Source organism: Tupaia chinensis, unplaced genomic scaffold, assembly GCF_000334495.1.
Source record: "Tupaia chinensis unplaced genomic scaffold, TupChi_1.0 Scaffold000568_1, whole genome shotgun sequence".
Lineage (NCBI taxonomy): Eukaryota > Metazoa > Chordata > Mammalia > Scandentia > Tupaiidae > Tupaia > Tupaia belangeri.
The window spans coordinates 2,866,231-2,880,520 of NW_006160082.1; the positions used below are offsets into that span (position 1 = coordinate 2,866,231).

The 14,290-nt window shown below is 36.9% G+C and overlaps 1 protein-coding gene across 5 annotated transcripts in view; it reads left to right on the forward strand.

The window, feature by feature from the left end:
• The window catches only part of EML5 (EMAP like 5), a gene marked incomplete at its 5' end in the record, with an annotated part of 178,982 nt that overhangs the window by 78,455 nt on the left and 86,237 nt on the right, over window positions 1–14,290 (forward strand). For all 5 annotated transcript variants that reach the window (XM_014591388.2, XM_027775491.1, XM_027775492.1 and 2 more), the window contains 6 exon segments: window positions 2,676–2,843; window positions 3,754–3,860; window positions 4,933–5,051; window positions 6,209–6,395; window positions 10,998–11,103; window positions 12,685–12,778. In XM_014591388.2, the coding sequence (XP_014446874.1) occupies window positions 2,676–2,843; window positions 3,754–3,860; window positions 4,933–5,051; window positions 6,209–6,395; window positions 10,998–11,103; window positions 12,685–12,778 (781 nt within the window).

The window sequence follows — 14,290 nt, forward strand, 5'->3', positions numbered from 1 at the left end:
TGAGCAATCATCCCCCAGAGGAGATGACCATTCTGCACTCCCGTCTCCTCCATCCTCCTTTTGGAATTTTGGGCATGCTTGCACATACACCTGGCATGATTCTCAGGCCCCTGGGTCTGGGACTCAAATTGTGATCAGCCATGTGGGAATTCAGCACCTTAACCACCTTGCCACCTGCTGGCCTGATAAGTTGTAATTTTACAACTTAAGTTTTTTTTTTTTTTTTTTTGAGAGATTTCCGCTATAGGGTGTGTGTGCTCGCCAGACAGACAGAGAGAGACAGAGAGAGACAGAGAGACAGAAAGCAAGAAATCACTCCCCAGGGGGGATGATCACGCCACAATCCCTTCTCCTCCATTCTCCTCTCGGGATCTTGGGCATGCACGCACACGTGCTCGGCGTGAGTTTTAAGCCACCGGGTCCAGGACGCGAACCGCGGTCGACTACCTGGGAGTCCAGTGACATAGCCATTACTCTAACTGCTGGTTCCCTACAACTTAAGTTTTGATCAGTGTCATATGTGTTGATTAAGATGACTCTCTGTCAATTCATGACCAAGATTAATGTTTTCTTCATATTTTCAATGATGGGACTTTGCCATTCTCATACACAGGACTTTAAAACTTAATATGACACTTTTAAAACAATATCAGAATGAAGCTAAGGGCCCAGCCTCAATGCACTGTGGCAGTAGCATACAGACTGCTGAACTAGAAGCTACATACTGACTGTAGTTCAAGTCCCTGGCCCAGTTGACCTGAACAACATGCCAAGCATGAGTATGTGTGTGCCCAGGATCCTGGCAGCCTGGAAGACTGGAGAAAGGGGATTACAGTGTGACCAAGCCCTGTAGAGTATGTATTTGTGTGTGTACATGTGTGCATGTGCACATGCATGCAAGTGATACACATACATATGTGCTCTATTATTAATTTTTTTTAATGAAGCTAAGCATTATTATATCCAATGTACTTTAGTGGAGCTGTATTTATATTGCCACATATCAGGAGAAGAATATAGAAAATGTATTCTAACCTTAAAACTACTAAAATAGTTACTATCATCACTCAGATTAAAAATAAGTAAATAACTGAAGAGGCCAGTCAGTGACATGGTGGCTATAGTGGCTGATTCCACGTGGTGGACTGTGCAGTTCGAGTCCTAGACCCGGTGCCTTGAAAAACACTTCAGACGTGTGTGTGTGTGTGTGTGTGTGTGTGTGTGTGTGTGTGTGTGTGAAGATCTTGAAAGAATGGAGGAGGAAATTCAGTGTGGCTGTCCTCCCAGGAAATGCTTTCTTATTCCACTCCCCTCATCACCCAACTCTGTCTGGTGACCATACGTGTCCTATAGCAAAATTAAAATTAATTAATAATTAAGTAATTACAGCGTTAAACAGTTCCTTCACAATGGGACGTGGTGGACTGTGCAGTTCGAGTCCTAGACCCGGTGCCTTGAAAAACACTTCAGACGTGTGTGTGTGTGTGTGTGTGTGTGTGTGTGTGTGTGTGAAGATCTTGAAAGAATGGAGGAGGAAATTCAGTGTGGCTGTCCTCCCAGGAAATGCTTTCTTATTCCACTCCCCTCATCACCCAACTCTGTCTGGTGACCATACGTGTCCTATAGCAAAATTAAAATTAATTAATAATTAAGTAATTACAGCGTTAAACAGTTCCTTCACAATGGGAGAAATCTAGTGTGTACAACCTTAGTCAAATTATGCAACTTTACATCTCTAGTGATAGAACTGACTGCCGCCACAAATGATATATCTAAAAGGATACCACATTGACTGTGCCAAAACACATCACTTCAATCTTATCATGAGGCATCAGACAAAACCCACGGACTATCTGGGTGGGTTAAAAAAAAAATCTATGAAGGACACTACTATGATAACTGAATATATTTTATTACATCAATTAACTTTTTTTTAAGTGAACCAACATTGCATTCCTTTTTTAAATCTCATTTGGTTATGTTGTACAATCTCTTCAATATGTTGTGAGATTTGGTTTACTGTTATTTTACTGATGAGTTCAGTACTAAAAGGATCCTGTGGGTTCACCTCTAGTGGCTGCAGACACAGGGGTGTACTGAGTGATATAGGAGCCATATGGGAATGCCAAGGTTCAGATCCTAGGTTGTGATCCTGACTGACTGGTTGGAAGGCTGAGGGGAAGATCATGGTGTGATGAGACCTGTCAGAGATCCTGGTATCTTTCTTTTCTCTCTCTTGAGAAAAATAGACTTTATAAAGAAAAGAGAGAAAAAAAAAAAAGAATACTCTGGCTACATGGGTTGAAAATGGTGGGAGTAGAGTAAATTAGTCCTCTGAATTTCACTTGAGACTAAAGATTTCAGGATGAAACATTCAAATAACTTTTAAAAAAATATATCTTCTCAAAGCAGTAAGATCATTTTCACAGCCTTTGTGGTTCCTACCAATATATAAGTATATCGTGAATCAGAAGAAATATCTGCATCCTTTGATATAAATTCATTAATTTATTCACTTAACCAAGTTTTGAATCAACATTTCCCCATTTGATTATAATTATAATTAAAATAACAGAAGAACTATACAATAATTCATGTATATAAATTGTTTTTTGAAATGCTATTTTTGTGTGCCAGCATATGTTTATCAACCTAAAGATATGTTTTTGTTTTAGGGGCTAAGTTTAGAAAATATATTGGCCATTCGGCTCACGTAACTAATGTCAGATGGTCACATGATTATCAGTGGGTTATTTCTATTGGTGGAGCAGATCACTCTGTCTTTCAGTGGAAATTTATTCCTGAAAGAAAGCTAAAAGATGCTCTTCACATAGCACCCCAAGGTGAGTTGTACATACTGCCTACATAGCTTCCTTGTCAAATAACTCTTCAATAACCCAAAATAACAGTTTTACTATCAACGTGTAATCTAGCCTCATAAATTAATGATATTGTTACTGCCAGAATTTCAAATTGAAATATTAGGTCTGTGGGACCAGCGGTTAGCATAATGGCTATGTCACTGGACTTCCATGTAGTCGACCTCAGTTTGAGTCTTGAACCCGGTGGCTTTAACTCATGCTGAGCGCGTGTGTGTATATGCCCAGGGGCCCAAGAGGAGAATGGAGGAGAAGGGATTGAGGCATGGCCATTTCTCTCTTTCTGTCTCTCTGTCTCTCTGTCTCTCTCTCTTTCTGGCAAGCACATGCACTCTCTGGCAAAAACGTCTCAAAAAAAATATTAGGTCTATATATCTAAATCAGATATCATAGAATGTGGAATACAAATATGTTTGGTTGCATTTTAATCTATCAAATGATGAATAAGGCAGCAGTTACATTAGCAAAACAAACATGTATTTTCTGGGAGGTGGGCATCTAGGTTTTGTGTATGCTTTTTATTGACAAAGAAAATAATCTAACATCTGTTTCGTGTGGTATTTTTAGCTATCTTTCATGTTAATTATAGGTTATATTCACTTATATTTGCACAGACATTTAAATTTGATGTAGCGGTCATTGGGGAGCCAGTGAAGGGATTTAAAGGAGCTATTGAGTTTGCAGTGAGTGGAGAGGAAGATAATCTATAGTACAGTTTACTGACATCTGTGTCACTTGAATAGGTAATTTCATTTGATTGTTCTATGGCTTGTCTCCATGTTAACTGACATAGCTCTTAATCATTAATTTTACAGTGCTGTTTTTAAAATACATCTTCTTTAAACAAGTAACATTTCATTTAAAAATATTACAGAAAGTCTGGCTGACTCTAATAGTGATGAATCAGATTCAGATCTATCTGATGTTCCAGAACTGGATTCTGAAATTGAACAAGAGACACAGCTTACCTATCGTCGGCAGGTACTCTCCTACTGTCACGTGATCTTTTCCCTGAAAAAGTCCGTCTTCTTTCTCTTGCTCCCTGCTGTTCATCTGTCATTTCTTGTGGCTTTTATTTGCTAAGTGAAGCATGACTATTGCAGTTCCCCCCTCTTAAGCACAAAGTACACTTGTGTAGAATGTTCCTTAATGTTAAATGCTTGATATACTATATATGCCTGTATTTTATACTATTTGCCTGTACATTTTTATCACAGTACACTGCCATTTATTCTCTTTAAAATATTCTTTTATAAAGCATAAAGATTTCTTTTTTTTTTTTTTTTGAGAGGTTTTTGCTATAGGGCATGTGTGCTCGCCAGGAAGACAGAGAGACAGAAAGCGAGAAATCACTCCACAGAGGGGATGGCCACACCGCAATTCCTTCATGTGCCCAGCGTGAGTTTAAGCAACCAGGTCCGAGACTTGAACTGCAGCTGACTACATGCAACATAGCCATTACGGTAACTGCTGGTCCCAAGAATAAAGATTTCTTGAATTACTAAATGGGTATTGGGTTGTTGGGAAAGTCATGATGCATTTTTGTATAGAAAAGGATGTCATGACTCTTCCAACTCTCCAGTATTTGTCCGTGTGATACATAGCAGATGGAAATTAATTGGTTGGTTCCAAGGAAGTAAACTTTATAAGGTGCCTTCTCATTTAAGACCATTGTTAAAGCTAATCAGCAATAACCATGGTGCACGAAAGTGATGTTGGGTGCTAAATGGTTGTGAAGCAGTAAATAACACAACATTCTGCAGAGCAGAACCATTTGGGATGGTGGCTGATTTGCGGCCAGAGATCTCCCTAAGTACATCTGGGCACCTTCCTGTCCATGATACAGGCTGGCTGAAGCTGGGGGTGGGTCACAGCATCAAGACCCTGTCAGATGAAAACCTCTCCAAAAATAAGAAAATACCCTGTCAGGAGTGCTGTGTTTCTGCCTCCCTCTCATTCTGGAATAAATAAACTTCAAAAAAGGTAAAATTTTGAAGTATATAAACACCTTTATTGATAAACTAAGACTATCCCTCATATGCATTTTTAAAAGGTTTACAAAGAAGATCTACCTCAGCTTAAAGAACAATGCAAAGAGAAACAAAAAAGTGCTACTTCTAAAAGAAGAGAGCGGGCTCCTGGGAACAGTATTCGGTTACACTTCGTTCACGGGTATAGAACAATTACTTTTTATTTATGTGTTTGAATTTTGTTTTACACTTACTCTGTGACTTTGAGCAAGTCACTTAATCTCTCAGTGCCTCTGTTTCCCAAATGGAGATAGCAGTACCTACCTCATAAGGTTCTGATAAGGTGTAAGTAAGGCAATGCAGTGGCGACTTACAACATTGTCTAACAGATAATAAGCTCTATGTAAGAGCTTATTAAATTAAAATTCATTTGTCTTATGAAATTTTAGCTTATTTATAGAAATATACCACTTACTTTGTCACAGTAAAATGTGATAGATGAATCATCTCCCCTAAATATGTCTAATTTGGAATGATACTGTGACTCCTTTTTGCCTGAGCATCTTGGCGTTCATATTTTGATTACTGTAAAAATAGTTTCTAGATTCTCTTAAAACATCTGGCTATACAGGACTCACATTTCAGCGTGGCAGCAATGCATTTTCTGATCTGACTCTTTTCTTACTCCTTACCATCCACTCATTTTCTTACCTGACTGATCATACTTTTTAAGAATTTGAAACAGTTTATTTAGTAAAAGGGTTTTTCCTCCAGTATTAAAACAGGTAGTATTTCTATACAATTGTGCTTTATAGATTGTCTACTTTTTCCTAGATGGGTATAATATTTTTAAATTGATATTTGAGCTTACCTTGAGAATATATATTACATTCTGCATATAAAAAAGTTTGAGAATTTTCCTGCCACCTCTGCCCTCCAAATCATCATGTTGCCCCTAGACTGGTAATTACTGTTACTTAGTTTCAGAAATATTTATATATACACAAGTAAATATAAGTATATATTATTTTGATATCCCTATATTTACAAAAACAACTGTTTTTCTTTTTAGTATACAGATTTAAAATTGTGCTCATGCAAGTAGTCGTGTACTCTGTGTGCTTTTCTGCACCCTGCTTTTTTTCACTCAGTGTTCTTGCTTAGATATAGCTATCTGAAATCAGAGCAGTTTATAAAAGTTTATGGGATCTGAGATAATGGTATTTTAATTGTTCATTTTCCTGTAAAACCGAAAACCAAATAACTAACCAGAAATATGCCTTTTTGTTTTCTATATATTTTGTATCGATTAGCTAGAAGGCCGAAATTACTTACATATGTTTTGTTTTTCTGTATTAGTTACAGAGGTTACGACTGTCGGAGTAATCTGTTTTATACTCAGATTGGTGAAATTGTGTACCACGTGGCAGCAGTGGGTGTCATTTATAACCGACAGCAGAACACACAGCGTTTCTACCTGGGTCACGATGACGATATTCTCTGCCTGGCTATTCATCCTTTGAAAGACTATGTGGCAACAGGCCAGGTAGGTTCCTTTGAAAGAGTATGTGACAATAAGGTACTGGGTCGTCAGGAAAGTCCTGACACATTTTATATAGAAAACAGAAAAATATGTCATAACTTTCCTGATGGCCTAATAGATAAGTTAGACCTTCATTTAAATTTAAGGTTAGTTTCTGTCTCTTGGTACACACACACACATATGTGTGTATATTTTTAAGATATATATATATATATCTTGTGAGATACATATATATATAGTTGTCAGAAAAGTCATAACGTATATTTTCTATGTTTTTCTATGCAAAAATGCATCATGACTTTTCCGACAACCTACTATATCTTATGTGTTCTAGGACATGGGGAATAAAGAATTCTTTAGAATAGGATTTTATTTTTATATTATAAATAAAAATTATCCCCACTTTTTTCTTACAGTTTTCCTTATAATCTTGTTTTAATTATTACTATTTTAATTTGGGATTAAGAACTCTGGCTCATTTTCTTTCTGTCAGGTTATTAATTTTTTATAATTTGTGAGTAAAATTTATAGAAAACATATGGTCTAGCTAGAAATCTGGTTTATTTAGGCCAACTTACCTAAAATCACATATTATTTAACAAATGTACTTAGACAAACAAAATGACTTATCTTGCAACTATACAAGCAAACTATTCAGGTTTATCAAAGTAGAAAGCACAAATATTGAAATAGAAAATACTGAGAAAAGTCTCAACTGATACCTCTTTGTATGACTATTCATAGAGAAAGAAGGGTAGAAGTAATGTTTATAGATTCTTACTGTATTTTAGCACTTTATTAGTTTCTTGATCCTTACCTCAACCCTGTGAAAATAGAATTGCTTCCCCCTGTTTACAAATTAGAAGCTTTAGGGTTATAGAAATTAAATGATTTGCTCAAGATTACTCAGCTAATAAGTCATGAAGTGTAAGACCATTGGTCTGTTTGGCTTTAAATACTCTGTACCTATGCCTGCTAGGATATATAGGGAGACAAAAAGCCACTTGTGCCATCTTGTTCATCGAGCTTCTGAGAGGAGAGGAAACTCTTCCCTTTTTTCTTTCTCCCTCCTTCCCTTCCTTCCTTCCTCCCTTTGTGCCTCCCCTGGCTTTGTCTTTTTAACTTTCTCTTCTTCTTTACCCTTTATCCCTCCTTTTTCTCTCTTCTTCCTTCCATACATTTAAAAACATCCATTAAGCACATTCTATGTAACCAGGAATTGTGCCAGGAGTATAAAGGTGAATAAAGCATTGTCTTGCCATGGTAAAAACTCATATTCTGCAGTTTACATGCATTTAAGAGAAATGGTGATGCGGTGCCATTAGTGAAGATCAGAGCTTCCCCACCTTGGCACTGTTGATGTTTGCGGCCAGAAAGTTACTTGTTGTGATAACTCACCTGTGCATCGAGAGTCGTTAAGCAGCATCCCTGGCATCTACCTACTGGCATCTACCAGGAACACTCACCAGCTCCTTGAATTGTGACATCTAAACATGTCTCCAGACGAGGACAGATGTACCCTGGGAGGCAAAATCACTCCATTTTTAAATACAGGAGTATATACGAAGTCTGGGAGTAGTGTAATGGAGTACTGATTAATGGTGCCCAGGAGAATCAGAGAAACCCTCATAAAGGTGATGACATTAGTCCCAAACCCAGCAGCTTGAAAATGATGCCAAGCATGTATGCATGCATGCCCAAGGACCTGAGAGGAGAATGGAGGAGGAGGGATTGAGGTATGAACATCCCCCTGGGAGATGATTTCTCATCTCTCATTTCCCTTTGTCTCTGTTTCTTTTCAGTGAGTGCATGAGCCCTACAGCAAAACTCAAAAGTAAAAATAAATAAACAAATAAATAAGTAGTACTTCTGAAGCATTTGAGTATTTTGAAATTTAGATGACAAATCTAAAACTTGAGTATCTTAAGTAATTATACCAAAATTTGGACATTTTGTTTAATTCGGCAAATATTTATGAAGTGCTTACTACTCAAAAGTATTAAGTGTTATGGAGAAACATATCATTCCAAGTGGCCGTCACTATCAAGAGCTCACAATCTAGTATAAGAGTTGGATAAATTACTACATATATACAGTTCTCTAAAAATTCATGTAATATGCACTTATGTAGATGTCTTACAGGCAGCTAACACTCAACATGCCTAAAATGGAGATAAAGGAGATTAATCTTCCCTTCCAAACCTGCTGATCCTCATGTGTTTCCTACTTATTCCATGACACCGTAACTTGGTCGCCTAGGACTGAAAGTCAGCTTTCTTGCTCTCCTCCACTCTGCAGCCAGTCAGTCCCAGAGTTGCATCCATTCTTTTTTTTTTAATAGAGATTTTTGCCTTAGGGCATATAAGTTCACCAGAGAGAGAGAGACAAACACAGTAAGAGAGAAAGTGAGAAATCACCTCCCAGGGGAGATGGCATCCATTTTCTGACCTGCATATAGCTTGATTCTCTACCTTGACTATGCTTCGGTTTTATTTTTCATTTAATTTTCCACATTTCTACTGGCTGTGTTTCATAATTTCTGAACCATTGCTATAACCAATCAACTGGTCTTCCTACCTTTAGTTTTGTCCTCCCATCCATTTTTCTAAGCACTAGTAATCTTTCTAAAAGACTTGAAATTCTTTTTTGATTGTTAGACACTTGCAGGCCAATTACTAAACTCATTAGCATGCAATTCAAGGTGTTTAACTTCATCTAACTCTCCAGCCTACACTTTTTTCTGATAACATTTACTTCCTCTTAAACTATACTTCTGTCTCCTGCATAATATAGAACTTACCCAACTTGTGAAACAGCTGAATTTACCCAGCTGCTTCACATCTTTTATAGCTGCCTTTTCTTGGAAAACTCTCCCCTACATTTATATTCAATCCTCCAGCTTTATCTAATTGCTACTACTCTTTTTAAGACTTAGGCTTGGTCTAGCTCTGTAGCCTAGTGGTTAATGTGGCTACATATGGCCAATCACAGTTTAGATCCCAGTCCTGGTAGCTTAGAAAACATGCTAAGCATGTGTGTATGCACTCCTCCAACAGGATGGAGAAATGAAAAAGGGATTATGGTATGACCATATCTCTATTAGTGCTGCTTCTCCCTCTCCCTCTCTGTCTCTCTGTCTATCTCTGGCAATTAAAAAAAAAAAAGGCTTAGGCAAAGTAGCATGTCAGAGAATTTGTCCAACCTCTTCCTTCTTCATTTTATTCGTAAGCAAGAGGCCCAAGTGTACTCCAGTAATCCTGTGTCTATACCTCAGCCAGCACTGAAAATGTTGTTTGAATTTAGTCTCCTCCATTTTTATCTAACCTGTCTATGCCCAAGTTTCCTCATCATTTAATTAGGATATTGTCAGTGTCTATATTACTGTTGTGACTGTTAAATGAGTGCATCTTTACAAGGTGCATAGAACAGTTTCTGACATAAGTCAGCTCTCAGTAGGTGTTCGTCTTCACTATCATCATCATCATCATCATCATCATCATTTCCAGGTGTGATGTCCAGTAGGCAATTGAAAATGTTAACCTGGAATTCAGAATAGGCTCCCCCATGGCTGACCACAGTTCAAGTCCCAGACCCAAGAATCTGAAAATCATGCTGGGCACTTGTGCATGTGTGCTTAAAATTCCATGAGGAGAATGGTGGAGAAGGGATTGTGGCATGACCATCCCCCCTCAGGGGTGATTTCTCACTTGCCTTCTGTCTCTGTCTCTCTCTGGTGAGTGCACATGCCTTATAACAAAAATCGGAAAGAAAAAAAAATGTCAGTGTAATGTTTGGTATAATAACTTAGTGAAATATTGACAGATTGTCACTGGTTCTTTCATGTCCTATCTTCATATTAATCTCAAAATTAATTATAATTGACAGTGATGCTATTTTAAGATTTGCCCTTCTATGCAAAGATATTGTATCTTTTATCTTCATAGTTTAAGAAAATGATTGCTTAAGTCTAGAGAAATAAGTAAGAATTGATAGTTTACCTGTACACTGGTGAACATCATAAACAGAGTTAAAAGATAAGTGACAGTGTTGCAACAGTCTGTCCAGGATCTTGTTTACATCCTTAATGCTTTAACCCTCTCTGCATCTTTGTTTACACCTAGTCTCCTAGTCTAGAATGAATCTGCCTTATTTTTTTATTCAAGCCCTCCACTTTTAGAAGGCCCTGCTCCACCACCACTTCCCCATGAATCCTTTCTTTACAATCTTTTCATTCTCATTAAGTGTATATTACCAGGTATTTTTATTTGATTGAAAATATTCTGTTTTCCTAAGGAGTTTACAAGTGTTGCCTGAATGTCTCAGCACTCACTGTATCTAGCATAGAAGCCTGGCAAAGACAATGGCAGTATTTATGATCTTCATTGATGAAGTATAGAGTAGGATTTAGGAGACACGGGGACCTAGAGCACACCTACAAATGTAAGGAAAAAACAATAGTCAAATGTGCAGTCTGCTTTATATTTTTTATTTGATAAATTTTCATTGCAGATAAAACAAAGGCTGTAAACTTTCTTGATTTATTTCTTTTTATATATAAACATAAATAATTATATAAAATGACTTTTATAATTCTTTGTATTTTAGGTAGGTAGGGATCCCTCAATTCACATATGGGATACAGAGACCATTAAACCATTGTCAATATTAAAGGGCTACCACCAATATGGTGTCTGTGCTGTTGATTTCTCAGGTAAGGCTGTTTTCTCTGTCAGTAAGAATGATACAAATGAAGAGGCAATACATAGCAATTTTTTTGCATGAGAGAGGGATAGAAAGATAGGGAGAGAGAGAGATACATATTTATGAGAGTCTTGTCATGTCTCAACCTTCTCCCCCAGCCTTCCAGTTAGGTAAAGTTACAGGCACACACTACCATACCTGTCCTGTTTAGGTTGGTCAGGGCCTCCCATGGCCCCAGACATGGGCAGTGGCACCCTATTGCTTGTGCCACCACAGCTAAGCCACAATTTAAATCAGCATTACCTGAACTTGTCATTTATCTATGAGTCACAATATTTTATCAGCTGTGAAAGTATGGGTTTGCCAGCTAGTTTATAATTATAATTTAATGAGTATTATTTTAATACCCATTAAAATTCGCATGTTTCCATTAAAATACAAAGTGTCTTCATAACACGTAAAATCATCTCAGTTACCACTAGTAATATGTATCTCCCACTTCGAGCAAATTCTTCCTCTCTTAAGAGGAAAATTTGAAAACACATAGAGTGAAAGACTAAGAAAGAAGTGATAACTGAAATATTTGTTTTACACAACACACTTTATTTATAAAGTGATCATTTCAAGGTGTTTTATAAAAATAATTCAGATATTAGTGTTTTGTTGTATCTTTACAAGTTTAACAACCACAGGGAGATCTAAAATGAAAGCTAGGATATAGACCCAGGAAGAGGGGGGAAATGCTGTTAGTACAGAGTTCTATATCCAGAAAGAGTAAATTAGTGCTTTTTGCCCATCTGATAGAAGTGATGAGTTATCCACAGTAGAGTTTCAGAGGAAATATACATAGACACATTCAAGGATCTTCTAATAGTCGAGGAACAAAAAAACCTAACAGTAAACTAAGTAGGTCAACAAGAAAAGTACCACTGGTCGTGATGAGGAACTAACAGAGGTTTGCCAAAAATGTGACAGAATGGAAAACATTTTCTCATAATCAGAGCCTTTACAGCCTGTGAACACATGCGCATCTGGAAGCACGTCTCATCAGTCATTTGTCTTAGTGATTTGTCTAATATATTCATTACTCTTTGCTTGATAATAGTTACAGCTACAATAATTGACTTTCACTAATTGCAGTCACATTAATAGCAATATGTTGGAACCTACATGTTTTTCGATAGATTTTTCATAATCACTCTGAGTTCTTATATCACAATAGAATTTTTATGGCAAATTTAATGGAAGTAAAATTTTTCCCCCTTTCTTAACTTTTCTTTTCCTTCTCACTTTTAAATCTTTTTTTCTATTTTCCTTATCCCCCTCCCTTCCTCACTCTGTGGTGGGTAGATGAAGTAAATGAGGTCAGGTGTGATGACCTCTAAGCCACAGATATGTTTGGATGATTTGAGAAACGATTATTTCCACCTCCTCCCCTTATAAATTCTGATTCTTTTCATGATGGTATGCATGTGTGATACTTAACATTATTTATCAAATTTTAAATATAGTTCTATGGTTTTAGAATATCTATTGTCTGTATTTTATCTTCTGAATACAAATAGTGAATCTCTCTGATGAATTTTTATAGCTGATGGGAAACGTTTGGCTTCAGTTGGAATCGATGATAGCCACACTGTTGTATTATGGGACTGGAAGAAAGGAGAGAAACTTTCAGTCGCAAGGTAGGGGAAAACTTCACATTGCATTGGCAAAATTCTTGAATTACTTTGGACATACATTTTTAAATCACAATAATTTTGAAATCAGGCAAATATATAACATTTTCTATCACCGCCCCCTTTATTACTATCCCAATGAGTAATATAATCATAGTAAAAGACAACAAGCTGAGGATTCCTTTATAGGTTTATCTCTTATAAACCCATTTCATTAAACTATAATAGAGCATTGGAAATAGCTGTTATCTAAAATTTCCACATATAGCTAGAGAAAACTCTGCTGTATGATAGATTATTGAGGAGCATGATAAAATGCCCATGTTATATATTTAAGTAGAAAAAGATACACACATACATGTTATAAAGAACTTGTAGATTGTTTTTATTTTCTTTTTTCCACTTTCTAAATTTTCTACAATGAATATATATTATTTTTATAATAAAAATATTAACAATACATAAAAAGAGGAAATAGTCAACAGTATCAGAGATTTATTTAAAATTAGCTGTGAAAACACTTTAAAAATAAAGATAAATGCTTTTTACAGAGTAAATAATGCCCAAATAAGTGATAGCTTAACATTCTTTTCCTCTTTTTTTTTTTTGGAGAGATTTTCGCTATAGGCTGCGTGCGCTCGCCAGACAGAGAGAGAGAGACACAGAGAAAGCGAGAAATCACCCCCCAGGGGGATGGTCACGCCGCAATACCTTCTCCTCCATTCTCCTCTCGGGATCTTGGGCACGCACACACACGCGCCCGGCGTGAGTTTTAAGCCACCGGGTCCAGGACACGAACCGCGGTCGACTGTGTGGGAATCCAGCGACATAGCCATTACGCTAACTGCTGGTTCCCATAGCTTAACATTCTTATATGCCTTTTGGCTATTTGTAAATCTTCCTTAGAGAGTGGATTTTTCCAACTCTTTTGGTGGGTGAAGGAGGAGAGACTGAGGAGGGACATTGGGAGAGAAATGGAGGGGCAGGGCATTTGTGGGACAGAGAGATGGGTTATTATCTGTTGAGGATGATGTGTATAGTATTCCCAGCTGGACTGGTGGAAATGTATACATGTTGGAATGTTCACTTTGCAAGCCAAGTAACATATGTGATTGAATGTATAAAAGAAATGGAAATAAAATATACATTAAAAAAAGAGTAATTAAAAAATTATTTAATTAATTGATTTATTTTACATTCTTTCACTGAACATCATCATAGCATACAAAATGCGATTTCCATCCAGAATACACTGTATAGTGGCTTTGTAGTTAGAAAGGCTACATTAAGCTGTAACAAAGTATTACCAAAAATAAGTTTCTTTAACTCATTTATGCCACAATTAGCATTCATTATGTACAGTCTCATAGTAGGTACTATAGGGGCTGTCCAAGAGAAGTTTGTTTTGCATTGTTCCTATCTTTGAAATTCTGTAGAGCAGAGTTCATACATTAAAATAATAAAGGCATATTGTGGTGGCACAACCCATAAGGCCCCACTGCCCAGGTCTGAGACCAC